At 35.0% G+C, this 22,048-nt stretch overlaps 1 protein-coding gene across 3 annotated transcripts in view; it reads right to left on the bottom strand.

Annotated features, from left to right (window-relative positions):
* Positions 1 to 22,048, bottom strand: part of LUZP2 (leucine zipper protein 2) — a 374,406-nt gene that overhangs the window by 191,401 nt on the left and 160,957 nt on the right. For all 3 annotated transcript variants that reach the window (XM_075837712.1, XM_075837713.1, XM_075837715.1), the window contains exon 2: positions 2,130 to 2,247. In XM_075837712.1, coding sequence (XP_075693827.1) covers positions 2,130 to 2,247 — 118 coding nt within the window. The remainder of the gene's footprint in view (positions 1 to 2,129; positions 2,248 to 22,048) is intronic.

The following is a 22,048-nucleotide window of genomic DNA, read 5'->3' as shown; positions in this document are numbered from 1 at the left end:
TTATATTTCCTCTATTGCACATCTCTGCCATAAATATAATTGTATAAAGGTTGGAGACTTGGGTCTTAAACTGTGACAAGTTTCAGCATGTCAAATTATATAATAACATGAAAAATAATTAAATAGATGATGCTGACTGGAAAGTGTAAACGGCTGCATTCATATTTTTACCTCTAGTTGGCGCTGGAGTGTTTCTTATGTTTAGTCTAAAAGATAGTGAGCAATTAGGGGTTTATTGCTCATAGATATACAGTAGTCCCTCAGATTACATGGACTCAGGTTAGAATATTTTAATAGTAATAGTAATTTTCTGGGCCATGGTAACTTAAAACCATATTTAACTAGTGGCACCTTTATGCAGTACAGTTCAGATCTATATCCACTGTACTGCCACCTATCTGCACCAGGATGAGCTGCTCCTTTGAACACAATGTAAGAGCGGCTCTGTTTTATTTTTTATACACACTGTGTACTGTGCAGGATCCCGAAGAAGCTCCTGTCCTTTACATTGACAGTTATTAACCAGCTTTCAGCAGCACTTTCTGAATTTTATATGTAAGGACTTGTTTTTTCTGTATTACTTTGTGCTTATTTTTCTTTAATCTTATTTATTTTCTTATTTGGGGGTTGATATTTTGGGGGCTTTGGAACCAATCACAGTTTTTTATAATTTTTCGGGCATCCTTGAATTAATTCATATTGTAGTACTGTATTTACATTAAAGAACCCGAAGACCCAAACTGAAGATAGTACATTCTGGAGAGACACTGTTCTTTTTAAATAAATTTCCAATTGAGACAGCAACAGACCTGAAATGTTGGTAGGGTGCGCGTATTTACATGGGATGGTCTCTCAAAAATAATGTCTAAAGTAGTAGTTGAGAACACAGCGTCTTTATGTCATCAGTAGTTAAGGGTGACTTAAAAATAAACAACACAATACATATCTACTGTATCTTTCCTTTCTCAAATACTTACACAGTATAATCTTATCAAATTCTTATTAGCGACTCTTAAATATAAGAAAATTTGCTATCCCCTCACTCATCTTATCTTCTAATTTCATCCAAGTGAAATGCCAGTCCTACTTTTGTCTTTTCAAAGGAGTAATTAAACATGCAACCATTACCTATTGAGAGAGAAACCACTTGGATTGGGGTACAGAATTGGGGCAAGAAAAACTTTTTAGTATGACCTACTAACTGCTATCTGATGCTTACATTTCTAAGGCCACAAGTCATTACCTCCTAAGAGAAAGCGACCACTTGGCTTGGTGTATAGAATTGTGGCTGACATTGAACTTCCAGCATAGTAATTCTCTAAGGCCACAAGCACATAACTGCCTGATTTTTAGCCGTAATACGGTGCACAATACAGAACTGTATATCGCACCACCTGTTTCCATGCGTGGTGTCGCATCATCGACCGATTCTTTTGTTTTCAGTGCTTTTAGTGGAGAACTTGGTGTATTCTACAGCATCCAATTAAGCATGTTGGGGTTAGTTTTATGTCGACTCCAAACCCTAAGTATACTGTGGTATGCATGGTCCTTATGGAACTGCATTAGCACCGTATATGGGATCCATACCACATACCACATGGATCACAAATACATACATGTGTATGAGGCCTAAGGTGAATCTAAAAAAAGTAACGAAAAATGCTTTGTAAAAAACGTTGTTTAAAGTATTTTATTTATATTCTATATAGTGTTTAGTGCATTACATAGGACAACAACATAATGTAAAAAGAAAATAATAAAAATTCTCAGTTACACATGGGACAGGGCAACATATTTTGAACTGTTATTGCAGCAGGGTTAAAACCTTAAAAAAAAAAACAGGTGGTGAACTGTGAAGGAAAGATGAAGGAAGAACTTGAAAAAAGCAGAGCTTGTGAATGAGATGATAGCTCAAGTTTTGTATTGAGCTGTCAGTTTCAGGACTTGTTTTATGGTTTCCTCTTATGCTTCTGTTATTCAATTAGAAGATATTGTTTGTAATATAAGAAAATATAAAATTCTTCAGCATTCATCTATATTCTTCAGAGTTCATATATATTATTCAGTTCTGTTGTTCTTTTGTTGGTTTTTTTGTTAAATGCAATAAATAATTGTAAAAATTATCTGACCCGAAAATGTCCTTTGATGCCTTCAAGTTCCCGGGATGTTTTTGAAAGCTGCCGGAGGATACTGCTTCTCTCCATGAAAACTTCCTTTAGTTGTTTTTCCAAGTCATCATAGCCCTGTCTAGCAAGGAAAAGACATAAGTCAGTTACATATTCTTCATGGTAACTAATTCTCCAATTAGATGGTAAACAGAATATGCAGCTTTAAAATAACATGAAAAGGTTATGCTTGTTGTACTAACATCAATCTGTCGTGTTGGTCGGAGTACATGGTGCATACTGGACAGAATACAAAGTACAGCTACTGACATAAATCATCCTTTTGTTTATAGCCAATTTTTCACTGTTTACTCACACATTTCAAGCATAAAAAAAAAGCAGGAACAAAGCACAATTTATTTATTTGCATATCAATATAATAACATTATTGTATTTCTACTTGGGTTTTAAAATATAATAATAATTGCATTTTTATATTCAAAATAAAATCACAAAAAATAAATAAAAACAAAAAATAACCAACCATTATTTTAAAAAAATAATCCAGTTTCTGTCCACCATCTCGACTACAGATAAAACTTTCTGCAGCTCTGGTAACTCTATGGTTAATGTTACCTAGCCCATACATCACAAAGATAAGTAAAACGAGATCTAGCAGTAGCTAAAGTTATATAAAGTAGATCATTCCAAATTGTGAGCAAGATGCTGGAGAGCCACAGTTGCAGGTCTAATGCACAGGAAAAGAGACAGGAGAGGATGCAGACCATGCCTTGTGCAGCAGCATGCATGTCACAGGCACCGTTAAACTCCATCCCACTGTAGGGAAGGGCAGAGATTGGTTAGCAATAGTCTTACATCGTCTACAGGAAACAGGACGCTGCTTAGAGGAGATTCAGGCGCAAAAGAATACACAGTGCTAGTTGCAGTTGTTACCTAGTACATTCTTGGAGTATTTCTATGTAATGACCCAGGCACATTCTCCCTGATATCTAATTATTTAAAAACATAGAAGAGATAACAGTGAAATCAGACATCATGATTACAGGCTTCCCTTAGAATGAAGTATTAGTTAAAATTGCTATTTTGATCTAGAAGAAAGCTAAAACGACCAAGAGCATAATAGGGGGGGGGGGGGGAGGCACAGGCAGAATATGTTCAGGAGTATTGGTTTAAACAAGGCATTTGACTTAGTCTTGTTGCAAACTTAAAATATGTTTTGGAGGTATGGTGTTTTGTCCCATTTTACTCAAAACCATTACCATTCAAGCCCTATGTGCGGAGCTTACTGCCAGAGGTCTGCATTAGAGGATTGATTCTGACCCTTTTCAGGTTCATCAATATATAACATCCGTCCATGGCGCTATTTGCACTGGCGATCGAGCCCTTAGCTAAACTGCATCATAAGGACCACAATATTCAAGGGATAGTTAGTGGTGCAGGCAAGCACAAATCTGCGTTTTTTGCGGATGACGTTTTGCTGTTTGTTACATCCCCGCTTATTTCTCTCCCTAATGTTTTTAGGATATTTGATATCTTTGTGCGTCCTATTGGGCCTCAATGTAAATGTCCATGCTCTTATGACTAGGTTAGGCAAACTTAATTTTGATTTTAAGTGGGAAGTGGGACATTATGTCTCTCCCTTGTCTGGGAATCCGTCTTCCATCCTCTGTGGATTCAACTTGAAAGGTCAACAGACCGCCAATAATAAAAAAGCTGGTGGAGGTTCTCCAGCTATGGAAATCATATCAAATATCTTGGTTGGGTAGAATATATGCCATAAACATGACATTCCTACCATACTTCAGGTGACTTGGGTGTAACAAATCTAGTCAAATATTGTTTTTGAGACTCAAAGTTCTTTATAAACTTTCTCTTATGTGGATACTCCCCCACTATATTGATTAATTTGTCACTATTTGCTCCATCTTGCTCCATACTGTAGGGTTCTATTGACATGTCAAAATGTGTTTCACGCATTTCTTCAATAAAAAAAGCTATTTAAATATAAATAAAGTCACATCAAAGGTAATGGCTGTCAAACATGGTGATATTTTGAAGAAATCCAATCTTTAGATTTCCATGTTATAAATCTTAGCTCTAGAATATTGTTAAATTGCTGATCAAAAGTTTACCTGGGTTATAGAAAAAAAAATATTCTAAAAATCTATGTTAACACTAGGGGACTAGAGGTTATCAAATATGAGCATTCAGATTAGGGAATCTCACATGGCTTTTGGGTCTCAAAGACCAATTAATAGCTTTGAAGAATTTCTTACTAAGTAGTAAGAGGAAACAATTTAATTATTCCAACTTATATATCTGGTCTAAATTTATACCCATTTTAACATTAGTACTGGATCCAGTGATTTTTTTAGTATATCTAAGGTATTGTATTTTTGGGGACTGTAGGTTGCTAGACTATAAAATCTTATTTTTCATTTTTGTCTAATAAAACTCAATATGTCCCTTTAGACTCCCAGGGAAATAATCATCATAGACAAGGGTGGTGTAAGAACTTCAATGAATGATGAGCATTTACTCTTTAAGAACTTCAAAAGCTTTTTTTTCCCTTGAAACAAGCTAACTACAGCTATAGCTAGAATAAGACTTATTCTTATAGGAGAAATGACAAAATGATAATACATAAATATAACTGTGGGTTTTTGTGTCCCTGTGGGAAGATATTCTGTGAGTAGACTTCAGCTCTGAAAGTGCTCAAGAAATGCAGAGTACAAAATTACTTCCCACCTAGGGCTAGAAATAGAACCTGATTTTAAGATATTTCACATTCTCTTGAGGTGTTAATATTTTTACTTGTATATGTACATTATAAAAACTTTTTTGTTTTAGTAAAATATGTTTTTTTCCTGAAGACATTTAAGTAAAACAAATGAGTGAATATGAGCAGATATGAGTGAATATGAGCAGATATGGGTGTCAAAGATTTAGTATTTCTCAATTTTTTTTTTCGAATACTTCATTCAAAATCTGGCTACAAGTTCTCAATGGTTTCAAATATGTTGTTCATCCAGGCGCCTTCTGGGAAACAAAATAATAACTATACAAAGAAGGTTATAATACAAGGTTTAATTTAACTGCACTCATTAAGTGTGTTGAACAGGGAAATGGTTGGTTAAATATTGGTTTTACTCATCTAGTGTAAAGGATCTGCCAGACACAGCTTCTGTGTCGACGCCCGTGGTTAATCAGTCTGCATCTGCTCCTAGGTCTCATAGAGTGACTCGATCTGCTACCACTCAGGCTGGTAGGCTGAGGTGTGGGAGAACCTATCGCAGAATGGCCAGATGGTTCTAGCTCCTGCCCTCGGTCTATGTATACCTTCATTTGCTTCTTGTCTTTGCCTGTGATTCTCTCTTGTTTCCTGGCTCTTCTTTTCCAGCTATTACTTTGATCTCAGCTTCATATTGACCCTGGCTTTACTGACTACGCTTCTGCTCTGCGTTTGGTACCTCGTACACTCCTGGTTTTACTCGGCTCGTTCACTACTCTTGTTGCTCACGGTGTTGCCGTGGGCAACTGCCCCTTTTCCCTTAGCTTCTGTGTTCAATTGTCTGTTTGTCTGTCGGGCACATATTGAGCGTAGGGACCGTCACCCAGTTGTACGCCGTCGCCTAGGATGGGTCGTGCAAGTAGGCAGGGACTGAGTGACGGGTAGATTAGGGCTCACCTCTCTGTCTCCCTACCCCGTCGTTACATCTAGAGCACTGGATAGGGCATATAGAAAACACAGTGTTAGTACCAGCGACTCCAGCTCTGTTGGACTTGGTGTTAATCTTCAATGGGTGCAATGTAATATGACGGGGGCGGGTGGTTGACGGATTATCCTGGGGCATTCCAGGAGTCAAACCTGAAGCAATCAACTGATCTTCGGGGCGGCATTTTTTTTTAAAGCAGGTTATCTTGTAAATACCTACGTGCTTTAAAGTGGTAATACAATATTTTTCTGGACTTCCTATCACAAATTTCATTTCAAAACACTATTCTCACTCTGTAATGACTGCTCTCAGGCACCAATGGATAACATTGAACCGCAGACTGTTATTAATCACCTGGTCATTGTGGGAGCTCAGATGGTATTTAAACAATTAGATCTAAGCCACATGTGAGTGGAACTAAATTGTTGTCTGTTTCCACTTCAACCAGCAGAATTTTGAAGGAATTTGTGTATATGTTTGCAGGAAAATAAATGAAATAGCTGTAAAAAAAAAAAAGCAGTAAAGTAAAGTAGTTCTACTTTTTACGAAGAGCTAAACTGTAAATGTTACTACACGTGGAACTGCATTGTTATTTATATTAATATATGTTTATTTTTTTTTTGCAATACCACTCCTAAACACTTGGTGTGTTCTCCTAAAATGATTTTATTTTACCATGATGACCAGCATAATGCAAAAAGCTATTTCAATCAATTACATACTATACCCCAAAGCACCAATTAGTAATATAAGTTTTAAATATGTAATTTACGTGTTGTACACATAATATAGAAAAAGTCTTTCAAGGACATTATGGGGTGCAGAGACACTTGGAGGGGTTTGTCCTGCCAGGCTTTATTTTTATAGACTTTAATAGTGGGGTTCTTGGTCTGGTAGGCATTAAGCAATTCTCCTTTTTACCAATAATAAAGTGTCAATGGTTAGAGTAACAATAAAGAAGCTGGAACTGTTATGAAGACTCTTAAGAATATTTTCACTCATGCTTTTACAGCTCTTTGTATTAGAAAAGAAAATATGACCTTGAAGAACTCAGTTAAAGAACTGATTTTAAACTGAATTAAGTAATGTCCTTATGGATATGTGTTTCTTCTGCCCTGTAAGAAAGGCTATAAAGAAAATTTGTGAGCTTTAACTAATGCAAGTGAAAAATAACACATACACATTTGAACCTTGTGCTTTTGATCTAATGTGTAGTAAACATAATAATGAACCACTTTCGCATACATTGTAATAATACATTGGAGTTTAAAAGTAACTAACCTACCAATTTATGTACATGTGCCAAGGTACAGGAGAGAATTTCATTGCATCTTGTTAGCTGCTCAATATGAGATTTCATTTCAATACTTCAGAAAGTACATTTGTGGCTATTGAAGTGAATCACATTGACATATCCAAAAGACTATGTCATGATAAAGGAGAAATATGCTGCATTCTGGGTAATTGCTATTTTAGGTTTCATATTAGTAGGTAACATATGTTTGATCTGATGAGGATTCTTTAGGAAAAATTATAAAAACATGGAATGAGATTCTGGCTATCACTACTACAAGATATTACTTAAGCGTATACTTAGAACATTACTAGTGCTGTACGGTATTACAAATGTATTTCTATAACTATCCTTCGCAAGGGAGGACATTTTTTATTAACTCGAGTCAAGTCAAGTTATTATTATTATTATTATTATTATTATTATTCTTGTTCCTATTAATATTATTATTACTTCAGGATTCTTTATGCAGTCCTTGACCTTATAAACTATTTGCACCTGGAATCAAAAATTAAATACACTGATACTTCTCCAAAAGACCACTCTTCGAGAAGACCACCACTGATCTAAACCAGATTTTCAATTACCTTATATTCTGTCTTTTTGGGGAGGACCATCCTCAAAAAGACCATTTCTCACTCCCATCATGGGTGGTTGTCCCAAAGGTGTTTTATTGTTATATATAATATGTACGATCTTGAGCTGTTCCCTTTAAGTCAACATCAATATCTGTATGGTTGATATGAATCGTCATTTACAAAGACAGATATTTTGTTAAGATTAAATTAAATTAATTTTAAATTAAAATAAATTGATATGAAACTTGAATCATTGTTAAATCGTGAAGGCTATGGACACACATAGCAGCCCATATCTATTGTTGGTGTGCCCGCAAAGTGTCCGAAAACAATGCCGTCATGCTGTTATACCACAAAATTACCAGCAAAAACTGCGCAGACTTTAACAATCATATGAAAACCGCGCCAATTTGGGGGGTTTGCTTGTGACATGTATCTAATAGAGACAAGTGAGACTTTGTGTGAGTGAGTCCTGCATATGCAGCATAAAAGCAGAGGCTGAAATGCTGAAATATGAATTCGTATTTTATACTGCATTGTCATATAGGAAATTTCACAGCAGCAGCTTGTTCGATGACAGCTATCTCCCCCCGATCTTTCCATACACCTGCCTGAGTGTGTATGTTTATTTAACAAGGGAGAGGGGGGAAGCCAGTGCCAGACATTACTGGCAGTAGCATATTTCCTGGTAGAACAAAGATCGAGCAGGTAGAAATACAACGTGACTATTCCTTGTTTCTCCCAACATCTGCCATTGGAGAACAATAGATAGATAGATAGATAGATAGATAGATAGATAGATAGATAGATAGATAGATAGATAGATAGATAGATAGATAGATATTAGATAGATAGATATTAGATAGATAGATAGATAGATAGATAGATATTAGATAGATAGATAGATATTAGATAGATAGATAGATAGATAGATAGATAGATAGATAGATAGATAGATAGATAGATAGATAGATAGATAGATAGATAGATAGATAGATAGATATTAGATAGATAGATATTAGATAGATAGATAGATAGATAGATAGATAGATAGATAGATAGATAGATAGATAGATAGATAGATAGATATTAGATAGATATTAGATAGATAGATATTAGATAGATATGAGATAGATAGATAGATAGATAGATAGATAGATAGATAGATAGATAGATAGATAGATAGATAGATAGATAGATAGATAGATAGATAGATAGAAATCCAAAAAATGAGCAGCAACTCCAATATAAAGGGTGAAAAAAAGTGGGTACTTTATTGCCCGTGCAACGTTTCAGCTCCGTTCACTGGAGCCTTTTTGAGAAAGGCTCCAGTGAACGGAGCTGAAACATTGCACGGGCAATAAAGTACCCACTTTTTTCACCCTTTATATTGGAGTTGCTGCTCATTTTTTGGATTTCTGTGTATCTGGGACTTGGTCTGTCCCTCTGAGCTTGCACCCACACGCTGCTGGTGCTGCTGGACTTTGTATATATCTAGATAGATAGATAGATAGATAGATAGATAGATAGATAGATAGATAGATAGATAGATAGATAGATAGATAGATAGATAGATAGATAGTTAGATAGATAGATAGATAGATAGATAGATAGATAGATAGATAGATAGATAGATAGATAGATAGATAGATAGATAGATAGATAGATAGATAGATAGATAGATAGATAGATATGAGAGATTTGCCTTCAGTAGAAGGGAAGGGATAAACAGTAAAAGTGGATTCCTCAATATCAGCAATACAGTCCATCACTAAATCATAACTAGCTTTTATTGTCCTTCTGATAGTGCTAAAATAACTTGTATTAGAATTAGATAAATTGTCACCATAGCAAACGTACATGTGACACATTTTATTTCTAAGACAAAATAATAGTTTTCCTATTATGTGCCAGGATCACAATAAATTATAGCTATGAATCCTTTGTGAGCAATTTCTTTACCAGGCAAACTAATTCTTTAAAGTGAAGAACAGAGAATACAACACAGAACATCTCATTTTTTTTCAGGAGGAAATGCAAAATGAATGCAAATATGACATTCTTAAAAGACTAAATAAACAAGTCATGAGGAGCAATATATTAGAGGGAATTCTGAATAGGTTTTCTGGAACGGTTCACAGCACAATCACTTGAAGATTCACTGAAAAATTGATAATGAATGTCGTTCCAATATTGTTAAATATAGTTCACCGCCTGAAAGAACGATTAAAATGTAAAGTTTATTAATAGTATTGGACGGACAGTGTATTAGAGCCGTGCATGCGCCTGGAGGCTAATAATCAGCACATGAACAGTGCTATCCAGTGCTGTAACATTGCAACCATTGAAACACTTTAGAATTTAATTACAATTTATATCTATGAATCCCTGAGGAAACATCACCTTAAGTGTGATGAGGAAACGCGTAGGATCTGTATAGATAGTGATTTTTGGCAAGGTTTTAGCGGAATTTATACTATTAGCAGGGGAAGTGCTATTTAGGTGTGAGATACATCATTCACTCTGAACCATTTTCTCTTGTCGCTAATCGCTTGCTTATGCCTGGTCTGGTATCAGTGGCTGGTTGAGCCACAATCACTTGAACCGTATTCCTGAGCTTTACTGTTGACATTAGTCAGTGGTGCATTTAATAATAATGTATTAATCTCTTCAGCAGATTTATATATCACTGCTACAATAGACCTTTTATCTCAGCAAGAACATTAATATAATTAAATATGACTATAGAAATACCCACATGCCTCATAAAGTAAAATACTGACTTGATACCAGAAAACATATGCTCAGTGTCAAGTGTTCAGATTTATATTTTGAAAATTGAATTTAAGATAAAAGAGAATAAACTATTTACATTTTAAAATGTTATTCTGTATTATTTACAAACAATATCTAAAGAAGAGATCAAGAACATAAGTTACATAGAAAAATAAGCAATTTATTATCACTGTCCAGCTTTTAACACCATTTTGTTCTTACGGTAGATCCAACAATCTGGGCTAATTAGTTTTAATATTTTTTTCTTTTTTTAGTAATCGTAGCTCTATTTTTCTGATACAGAGCTTCAAATCTGGTGTATAGACATTGGATGGAATGTATGAATGACTTTACGCTACTTTTGTGGAGGTAAAATGTCGCAAATTATGGCGTACACCATATTTGCACAAAAATATGTGACTTTTTGCTTTTCTTATACTTCTCTCACCATTTTCAAAAGGGGTAGGTAAAGTGGGCAGGATTTAGCAAGAAGGACGTAGCCTCCAACGGACCAACAGATTTACTGTCATTTATGCCAGGCATAGCTTAGATTAGCTGGCGCACAGACAGGCAAAGATGCACCAAATTTATTAAGAGACTTCACTTCTGAATAAATATGGCGTATGTTACTCCAGTCTTAATAAATTCCTCCCCATTTAGTTAAATGATAAAATTCTGGCTTCCTGCAGTCACCACCAGGAGGAGCTAAAGAGCTTACTGCATATGGATACATTTCTCAAGTTTTAACCTGCTGGACTGTGACATGAGCATTTCTACCTGAATGTACGAGTGCCTTCGTCGTGTGTACTAATCCAAGCTGCCAGACATAAAGAGAGGGGAAGAAGGTAGAGGAAAAGAAAGCAGGGAAGGAAAATCAGCTCTGGAGCACAAACTGTTGCTTTAAAATGTGAAATACTATGCAGACCAAGAGTAGAGCAATGTCATTGGGAGCAGAACGTTTTATATTTTGGGCATTTGAAAGGGCCACTGTCATGAGCATTTAGGAAAGCTCATTGTACAGTCCCGTCTGGAGATCAGGGAGTATTGTTTGCTAATTTCTCATCCCCTGTGTAAAGACATGCAGGTTGAGGTATAGAACCCTGTCTGTCAGTGGCTTTGCTTCAATCTAGAACACTTGGCACCGCTAATTGGAGTCTAAGTCACAATGAAAAGCTTCTACCATCCTTTATGTAAAATCGAGCGATATTAATCAATAACTAAAGTAACCTAACTTCAAAATTGATGTAATGTTTTTGGTGTATAAAATGTAAAATTCAGAATAAACGGTTGAGATATACGATGAGACTTGTGTCTAGATACTTTAGGAACCATATGTAAGTACTTTTGCACTGTTCAATTGTAAAGTCAGCGAGATGCTTAGTCCACCTATCATTCTCTTGGATACAGATATTATTGTTTATATTTTGTTTGCACTTTTACAATTTAGAAATTATTCCTTTTACTTTAGATTTGAATTAAGTAGGGTAAATAATCCACAATCATTCTTGTTTATAAATAAAAAAAATATCCTTATTTTGGCTTAATGTTGCATGTCTCTATTGATTATAGTACAAAAATAAAATCTTTCAACTAAAAATCCTCCTTAAATGCCACTATTATTTTTAGTAATCTTTGATGTTTGAATAATTGATACATAAATTTTATTCCCTTACCCCTCCAAAAACTGTATATTTAATATTTCCCCGTATTGTCAATTTTTTTATTTTTTTTCTAAATCTACTTTAAATTCTATTTTAATTCCATCCCAATATGTTTGTAAACCTGTGGGTAAAAAACTGTTAGGCCCTTTTCACACACAGTTTTTTGCAGGCAGAAAAAATCTGCCTCAAAATTCCATGAAGAAGTACCGCAGGCAAAACACGCAATGAAAAATGTTTGGAAATGAGCACTGCATTTTTTTGTCTGTCTCTTATAGAATTTCAATGGGAGGTCAGAGAGAGAACGGCGGCACGAAAGGACGTGCACTTTTTTTTCCCTACAAGCGGCTAAATGACGTCCAGGAAAAAAAAACGCCTCTGCCTCCCATAGAAAACAATGGGGGGTGATTTCGGCTTTTTGGTGCAGACACCAACACGGTTTCCACATCAAAATCAGTGCCAGAGAAACTCTGTGTGGACAGCGCCTTATTGCATTCCTTTCTTAATATATTACATGTGTTTAAATTTATTTCATCACTAATGATTAGTGATCCCTAAAATTAGGTGAAACACCTCTAATTTTTTAGTTTGATATAATGTAGTCAATTATATATGTGCCCTTCTTCAATTCCATATAAAGTGCCAAATTATCTATTGTATTGTCTTAAAGATATTCAATAAAAGCCATACAGGACAGTTGTGTAGTATATAGAGGATTCTTGATATTGTAACACTATCATCTTAACTAAAGTCACTCCGGCTGCAAATTACCATATATTGTAAACTTATTCCACATTTTTAGCTTTTCCCCGTACAGATTTTACAATAGATAATAAATTGTTACTTATGTACTGCCCTATTTCTCTAGTAATAATAATGCAAATCTCATCTTCAACTGTGGTATTAACCCGTCCAACTCAATTTTTTTGGTCATTGGTAATCTTACAGACTTTTGCCAATTAATTTTAAGACCTGAGTATTTACCATTATTCTTTATCACTAACTTTAACTCTAACATTCTTAAGCAAAAGAAGAATATCATCGGCATATAAAAGTAATTTATTTTTCCATAAACTATTATCGATGCCCTCTATATCTCTCCCCATTCTAATTGGATATGCTAGAAGCTCTATAATAAGTGCAAATAGTAGGGGGGATAGAAGGCATCCTTGCCTAGTCCTTCCTAAACAGATAGATAATGATGCATTCCATTAATACTCAGTCTGGCTCTAGAATTGGTACAGTATATAAAATTTTAATCCATTTCAGAAATCCATTCCCATAAATCCAAAACTACTTTCGAAGCAACAGCCACATAGATTCCCACTTATTTTTGACTGCGTTAAGCGAGACGGCTGCAGGTACTGAATGAGCCTTCTAATGTTGGTTGCTGCCGATTTTCCATGGATGAGGCACAACTGGTGAACCACTTAAAAAACATGAAAATACTAAAACACTAAAAAATGGCTCTTTATCCTGTAGCTGAAAAGCAAAATCATATGCATTCCAGCCATAACTTTTAAACTACTATATATATTTACATATATAATGGGTGAAACAGATACAGTACAAAGGATATCAGCAGTGCTGCTGAACATGTCATTTTTAAATGAATAGAAAATGTGCAAATTATCCAATCAGCTTATTCCAACAAATTAGGACAGTTTTCACATCTGCTAGACTTCATCCTCCAAAATCAACTGCACATTTTTAATTATTTTCAAATTAAGAAAAAAAACAAATGTTGTGCACCTGCATATGAGGTTTTTATCGGAGTCACCTGTCTTTATATATGGCAAATTATAAATAGCTACAGGCTGGCACATTATATACAAGCTTTATATAACTTGTAATCATCCGAGGACAAAATCCAAAGAAAGAGATAAATAGATCCAGATTTTGGTGTGACATAGTTGGTAAGCTGGCATGGCGGCACAGTTTATTATATCATATAGAACTAGTCAAATCGGTTACAAATTAACATTATTTTTATTAAGCCACTAAATAACCTTTCTTAGTGGAGGAAATTTGTTAATACTGGCACCCTACTCAAGCATTGCTTTAGTCTCTCCTCTCCTCTCTAGCTTGCTGACGACCTGTTGATGAGTATCGCAAGAGTTAAAAACAACACAAGATTGACTGAGACTCTGAAGCTCTAACAACTTTTCTGACCTATTCGGACATGCTAGAAAAACATACAATTTGATGCTTGATATATATATACTGACCTTCGATCTATATTATTTATGCGTTTTTATGATCTCATAACAATGTTATTTTTCTACTGTCATTTTTATTCGGCTTTTTGTTTTGACTTGAAGTGTCATTCCTGCATAGAGTGTAAGTGTATATAGTAGATAAGAGCAGTGTGAGAAACAAATTTATATTCTGCAATAAAAGTGAACATATTCTTTACACGGCACAGTCCAGTTTATATTTTGAATTATGTTTTCAACCTCACAGGGGTTATCTCATCTCGATATCGTCTTTCATATGCCCTATTAGACAATAGATTAGACATCATAAAAGGGGCTTTCGCTCTGGCTGACTGTGCCGATCCATGTACAGTTTTACATAATCGGCAATTAATTTGAATACCACCATATAATACTATGGCCAGTGGCAGCTTTACCGGTTTCTGTTTTTTGTTGCAGATTTTGGTGCAGTTTTTGATGTAGATTTTTTAGACAAATCCAGGAATGGGTTCGAAAAGTATAGAAAAAAATTTTCCTTTTCCATCCTCCTGGATCCACTTTACCAAAATATGCAACAAAAGCTCAATGTGTGTTTCCAGCCTTAAAATATGTCTATTATATTGCCTCCAATAGGGCATAGTACTAATTTTCTAATGATAACTGTGCATAGAGGCACGGCTACACAAATATACAATTATCTGAATAGCTCCATTGGATCTCAAATAAAGTTCCATGGATGAGAGTTAAGGTAAATTACATTTTGAGAAAAATCATTAAGTGTTATTCGATGATTACGACAATAGACTTTATGCTATGAAAAGTATCAAATTCCCGAAATGACAATTACTACAACTACCAATAATAATACTACACATAATATTGTAATTTTATAGTAATAAAGTACATCAAAAAGTATTGCAGTCGTAACTATGTGAATACATTATAACTGACATGACCATGTTTGTATCCCTGGAAATTTCTTGCAAAGAACCCAGAATTTATGGCCAATATTTTTTAGCCAGACAAGATGTGAGTTAAAAAATGGCACTTTGTAATAGCTTAAGCCGTGGCATGAATTTATATTAATGAAGGTAAAAAGCGGTAGCATTTGGTTACGTGCCAATTTGTGGAGGTCATTTGGAACATAGTAGCGGTGGTTGTTTAGCTTCTGTGTTCAATCTATTGATCTGTGTTCTGTATAAATTCAGATGCCATCTAATGTCACAACATGGATATTGCTTTTGAATTGTTTTATACATGGCACAGCTGCTACCATTGCAAAACTGTCCAACTAAATTACGCTTCTAAATGTCTTCAACATCTAATTTTGACAGGATGGCTTGCAACTAAAGAGCACAATCCCCAGACACATCATTGAACGTTTGAATTGGAATGTTATTTTTTTTCCAAATTGTTGTAAACCGTATTTTTTTGTCTCCTCTTGCAGTTTCTTATCTACCCTAGAGAGAATTTTTAGATTTGTCAAAAACTATTATGGTCTGGTACAGATGTCAGCTCAACCGGTCTAAAACATCCAGTAAATGCATGCGGTGTTATTTAATAATAACTGAAAATAACAGCCATGGCAGAATACCTTCCCGATGCTAAATTATTAAACAGATGCGGATACCAGGTATCTATTTTAATTGGCAATATTGTGAATAATATCCTTGCGTTAGCACAGACTGCTCCAAAATTGGGATAACGTAGACAAGGAAGGAGTGCTGACGCACCCCGATTAAAAATTAAAATCCTGCCTTGCGTGAAGTCTGGCTTCATATTAATAAGCACAACTTTAAATTTTCTGGGTTATTTCAATATTTGCAAATGTTTTATATGTATGGTTTAGGATTACTGTCAATTGAAAAAACGAAGTGTGAGAATATTGGCAAAGCATATAGAACAAAGTAGTTAGGAATGAAAATAAAGAAATTGGTTGTGAAATGTTGCATTTTGGGGAAAAAACTGACTTGAAAAATATTTTGAAAAAGAATAAAAAATAACAAATTCAAGTTTTAATTGAAATAATTCCTTTCATTTATATGGAAGATATTGTATAGTATTAATTTTATGTTGCATATTTTTTTTTAGAAATTTTCATAACTGTTGCTTTTTTGTATCTTTTTAATGCATTGCACTATGTAACCAGTTTAGTACAGTCTCCTACAGTCTCATATGAGAATAATAGATGCTAGATGATGACCATAGGGATATTACCCCTAAGGGTTGTCACTCTAGGAATTAGAACTGAATTTTTTATTTATTGGTTTATTTTGTGCACTGTGATAACTGTGACTGATTTAAGTGAACTTAAATGGGTTGTCCGGGTTATTAACCCCTTCCCGCCGCAGCCATTTTTTTTTTATTTTTACTTTAGTTTTTTCCTCCCCACCTTCCAAAAAGCCATAACTGTTTTATTTTTCAATTTTCCAGTTGTAGATTTTCACGGCACAATTTTTGTACCATATAATGTAGTGGAAAACTGGAAAGAATTATTTGTGGGGTGGAATAGGAAAAAACATGTGATTCCTCAATCTTTTGAGAAGTTTCGTTTTTATGGTATTCACCGTGTCTTAAAAACAGCATGTTAACTTTATTCTGTGGGTCAATACGATTACGGCGATACCAAAAGGAAAAAAAAAATTGTTAATAATAAAATGTGAGTCTTATTGCCATATTCTGAAGCATAACTTTTGTATTTTTCTGTAGATTGAGCGCTGTGAGGGCTTATTTTTTTGCAGGGTGAGCTGTAAATTCTATTGGTATCATTTGGGGGTACATAAGACTTTTTGATCACTTTTTATTCCATTTTTTGTGGGAGATGAAGTGACCAAAAAACAGCGATTTTGGAGATTTTCCATTTTTCTTTTACGGCGTTCACCGTGCAGACTAATTAATGATATATTGTAATAGTTAAGACTTTTATGGATGTGGCAATATAAGTTATGTTATTGTTTGTTTGTTTGTTTGTTTGTTTGTTTGTTTGTTTTTTACATTGTGAATGGGGGAAAATGGTAAAAGGTTGTTTTTTTTTTACTTTTAATATATATATTTTTTTATATATATTAAAAAATATATATTTTACTGCATTTTACTTTTTTTTACTTGTAACCCTAGAGGACTTGAACCAGTGACCGTTGTATTCTTTGCATGATATATTGCAATACTGATGTATTGCAGTATATTGTTATACTGGCACTGCCTGAAGGCAGAGCTTCATAGGAGTACAAAGATGGCAGACATGGGGGCCTTCATCAGGCCCCTAGGCTGCCATGCCAAACATTGGCACCGAGAGATCGCGCCGTGGGAGACCGTTGCAATGTTACAGTGGCCCGCCTCCCTGTTTCTAACCATTTAAATGCTGCAGTCGCTATAGACTGCGGCATTTAGGGGGTTAAACGAGCAGGATCGCGCTCAAGCAGAATCCAGCTCATTACACTGAAGTGTCGGCTGTAAGATACAGCCAACAAGCTCGTTCAATGAAGCGGGCTCAGTCTGCGAGCCCGCTCCTTATTCCGCCACCTCACGTGCGCCGTATACATACGGCAGATGTCAGAAAGGGGTAAAACTTGATGGGCTATCCTTAGGATAGGCTATCAAACTTAGATTGGTTGGGGTCTGACTTTCAGCACCCTGCCGATCAGATGTTTGAAGGGGCCGCGGTGCTCGTATGAGCGCAGCAGATTCCACATTGTTTACATGGTTTTCCTCTTCCTTCGGACTTGCATGTGAAGGGATAGGCCATCAGTTTTAATAAACCAGAAAACCCCTCTAACTCAGTAGGTTTACTGAAAGTCCTTCAAGATATATTAGTGATGCCTTAAACTAAAGAAAAAGAAATAGAACTTGATTGGGATACATTTACTTGCATGAATGTTCCACCTCCTAGAAAATTTTTAGTACGCAGCAAAACATACAATTGTCAGTTTTCCTTTTCCAACTAACAGAGACTAGAACAGGATTGCCAACCATTCGTATATTTACAGAATGCGTATAAAATAAGGGTACTTTTGCTCAGTGTCTAAAATATAAAAAATATATATTTTTTTAAATATTTGGTGGGTTATTGTGATTATAGATAGAGATGGGTCAACTTTTACTTTCCTGAATTGCGTTAAGTTATACAATTTGTCATGACACCAATTACGTACAATATCGTGCCATCCAGTAAAACAACGTTTTTTAGCATAGGAAGCTATTGGTAACGGATGACCTACAAATGGCATCCATCAGAGGCATTCGTTGCAGCCATCCAGTAACAAAAATGATACATTAAATGTATACGTTTTTTAACATTGTAGTCTATGGGTGACGGATGGACGACGGATGTCCCTGATAGATATCGTTCATCAGCCATCTATTGCCCATGGACTCCCATGTTTAAAGAAGTATTCATTTAACTCATATGTTTTTTTACAGGATGGCAGTGACATGAAAGTTTTGTTTTTTTACATGGAAGTCTATGGGCGACGAATGGCTGACTGATGTTAGTATATGTTTATTTTTTACATGTTTGTTTTACATTTTTCGCCATACATCTTGCAGTTAGAGACAAATCAAGGGAGGACACATCTGTATATAATATATTACTTAAACTGTATAATATATGTTATATAATTATATAACATATATTACTAATAATCTTTATGATTGATTTTGCCTTTCCAACGTGTCTAAAAAAAATGCTTTGCTTTTCCAAAAAAATGTAAAAATATTTTCTATGACTTTAGGCTAAGTTGTCTATAAAGAACAAAATAAAGAGGTAGTACCCTTGAAGTAGAATGCCAAAATGCACTACCAGCCTTTCATTAGTAAAGCTAGTAACACAACTGTATGCCCAGATGGAGATGCAGATGTGTCACCCACTCTTTGTGATATCAAGGTTCAATGGTTTGCCTTTAATAACCTTTTAGACAACAAGGTTGCAAGAAGTGTAATGTATGTGAATGCAAAATATGCAATAAATTTACATAAATTTATTCTATTTTCCTCTTAAAAGGTTAGAAATTTCTTATGCTTTGGAAGTTTATGGGATTCTACAAATTGCTCTCAGAGGAAATAGAAGCTGAAACGAAAAGAGACAATTCAAAGGCTTGGGATAAAATGAAAGACTAATGAATATGCAAGAATGCAAAGTGTTAAACAGACGCTAAACCTTCACAGCAGGTAGAAATGAATGATACATCTTTTTTTTTTATCTGTGAGATCAAATGTTTTGTACAGAACCACAATTTCTGACTGAAAATTCAATCTTTATCCATATGTGAATTTAGTATGACCCATAAGTTCCTATCAAATAGGCCAGTACTTTATAGCCGGGTTCATATCCATTTAAGGAGAAAAATTGAGGACCAACGTACAGCGCTGCTAACATCAAATTGGAGTCCAGACAGAAAGGTGATAAATTGGATTTATTGAGTGTAAAAATAATAAATAGGCAATTAGATAGGCTACGCATTTCGACGCTGGACTAGCGTCTTCATCAGGCCACCATTGGCCGCGTAGCGACCGTGTCAGGACCGCTCTGTGTGGCATTACCCTTATACATAGAATCTGTATCTTGCAGTCAAAGCCAATTCTGTCAGGTCAGCGGGACTGATGGCTTGGCTGAAAGCTGCTCCTGCATGTCTTCAACACGCAGGATCCAGCTAATGGCAATCAAATGTAAGTTCATGAACTCATTGAACTTTCTTAAGAGGTCGCAGCTGTCAAGAGTAACATATTTAGCTCTGTCAATTTGTAATTTTCTAAACCCAACATCCTATAAAAGTTGGTCAGCTTTACTTTAAAATCATGCCTATGCCTTATTTAATGGTTATATAATATTTGGAAAAATATGCTAGTGCTTAGATTTGATGTTTTTGTTTGGTGTTTTTTTCTTTGTAGTTTTTGAAATTTGTTTTATCATTCTATTATTACAAGCATGTCCCTAGCAACCATTCTGTCTTATGTAAGAATTGCCATTCCGCCTAAAATGCATATCTAAATCCTATTAACTAGGTCTCCTGACAATATATCCTTCACAGCAGAGTACTGAAGGAATCAATGTGAGAAGGCCGTGTTCACATCAGCATTGGTTACCATTCATGGGTTGCGTTGCAGCTTTCCGTCGGAGGAAACCTTGAACGGAAAGCCAAATGGAAACTGTAACTTTCCGTTTGCATTATCATTGATTTTAATGGTAATGCTTCCATTGTAAATAGTTTACAATTGTCTCCGTTCCGTAAGGTGTCCATTTGTTTGTTTTTTTTTGCGAAAACAATAGCGTAGTCGACTATGCTATTGTTTCCATGAAAAAAAAAAATGGAAACCTTACGGAATGGAGACAAACGGAAACCATTTGCAACGGAAGCATTACCATTAAAATCAAAATCAAGCTATAGTTTCCGTTTGCCTTTCCCTTCATGAATTCCTTTGATGGAGAGCTATAATCGAACCCATGAACGGAAACCAATGCTGATGTGAACAGGTCCTAATATTGTATTTTTCATCATACTTGTTCAACATTATTCAAAACCACATATTGGATTTTGGGTATACATAACATTTGTTATACTAATTCAATATTTTTATCTGTAAATATAGAGTTGTGGATCTTCTGATACAAACAAACAGACATAAAGGCTATGTAAACAGACATTTTTTTTAATTCATCAATATTTTATTTTTAATTTGAACAAGTTTTGAATTGGATTTTATTAAAAATAAATAAGTAACTTTTTTAGATACCGCTTCTATGTGTCCTGGATACATAGAAGCTGTATCTTGAGTTCAAAGCCGAATCCGTCAGGTCAGCGGGATGTATTTATAGCTTGATGTCAAAGACTCGCAGGGCCAGCGCTCACCAAAGCTGCCAGTCCCGCTGACCTGACTGATTCCGCTTTGACAGCAAGATACAGCTTCTATGTATCCAGGATACATAGAAGCTGTATCTCAAAAAGTTATTTTATTTTTTTTTTTTAAATAAAACCAAATTCAAAACTTGTTCAAAATAAAATAAAACATTGATTTATTTAACAAAATAAAAAAAAAATGCCTTCAAAACTTTTATATAGCCTTTAATGTAAAACACACAGCAATTAATACATTTCACAGTCAACTCCGAGGTGTTTATAGTATCAATGCTCGGCATAAGAATGGCTTACAAGTCTCCATTGAAATTCTTAATAATAGTTTATTATAATAAGCTAGCTCTCACCTAACAGAACATCTTTAAGCAATATGGTTAATGGTTATACAAGTAAATATTTTTTTACGGGCATTGTACGGCGCTGCATGAGCCAGCTGAAGGAATGAAACAAAGCAGATGTCTAAATTATCATGAGAGATAGGAATTATCTATCAGAAATTGTATCTAATTGGTAAATACAAGAACTTACAGAAGGGTCTGAAGGGTCTCGGAGGCTCCACAATAAAAATTAAAAAACATCTCAAACCTGGCTCAGCCAGTGCCTCAGTTCCTATGCCTACAGATCCTACAGAAGATGGCATTGTGCCATGAACATGCCAGAGTGTTTACTGTCAATGATTATTTTCTAATAAAATGCAGGTTATAGCTGTCAATCTCCCACATTCTTCCTAAATTATTAATAATAACTGTAATCTATCGTTAGTTAGGTATGATATGAGAGAATAACGGTATATCGGGGGATAATCCTTCTCAATACTGAGATTAGAAAGTAACTTCTATCAAAACAGTCTGATCT

The sequence above is a fragment of the Rhinoderma darwinii genome, chromosome 9 (genome assembly GCF_050947455.1).
Source record: "Rhinoderma darwinii isolate aRhiDar2 chromosome 9, aRhiDar2.hap1, whole genome shotgun sequence".
Taxonomy (NCBI): domain Eukaryota; kingdom Metazoa; phylum Chordata; class Amphibia; order Anura; family Rhinodermatidae; genus Rhinoderma; species Rhinoderma darwinii.
The sequence above is the reverse complement of the archived record's forward strand: the minus strand, read 5'-3'. Positions and strand labels throughout refer to the sequence as shown.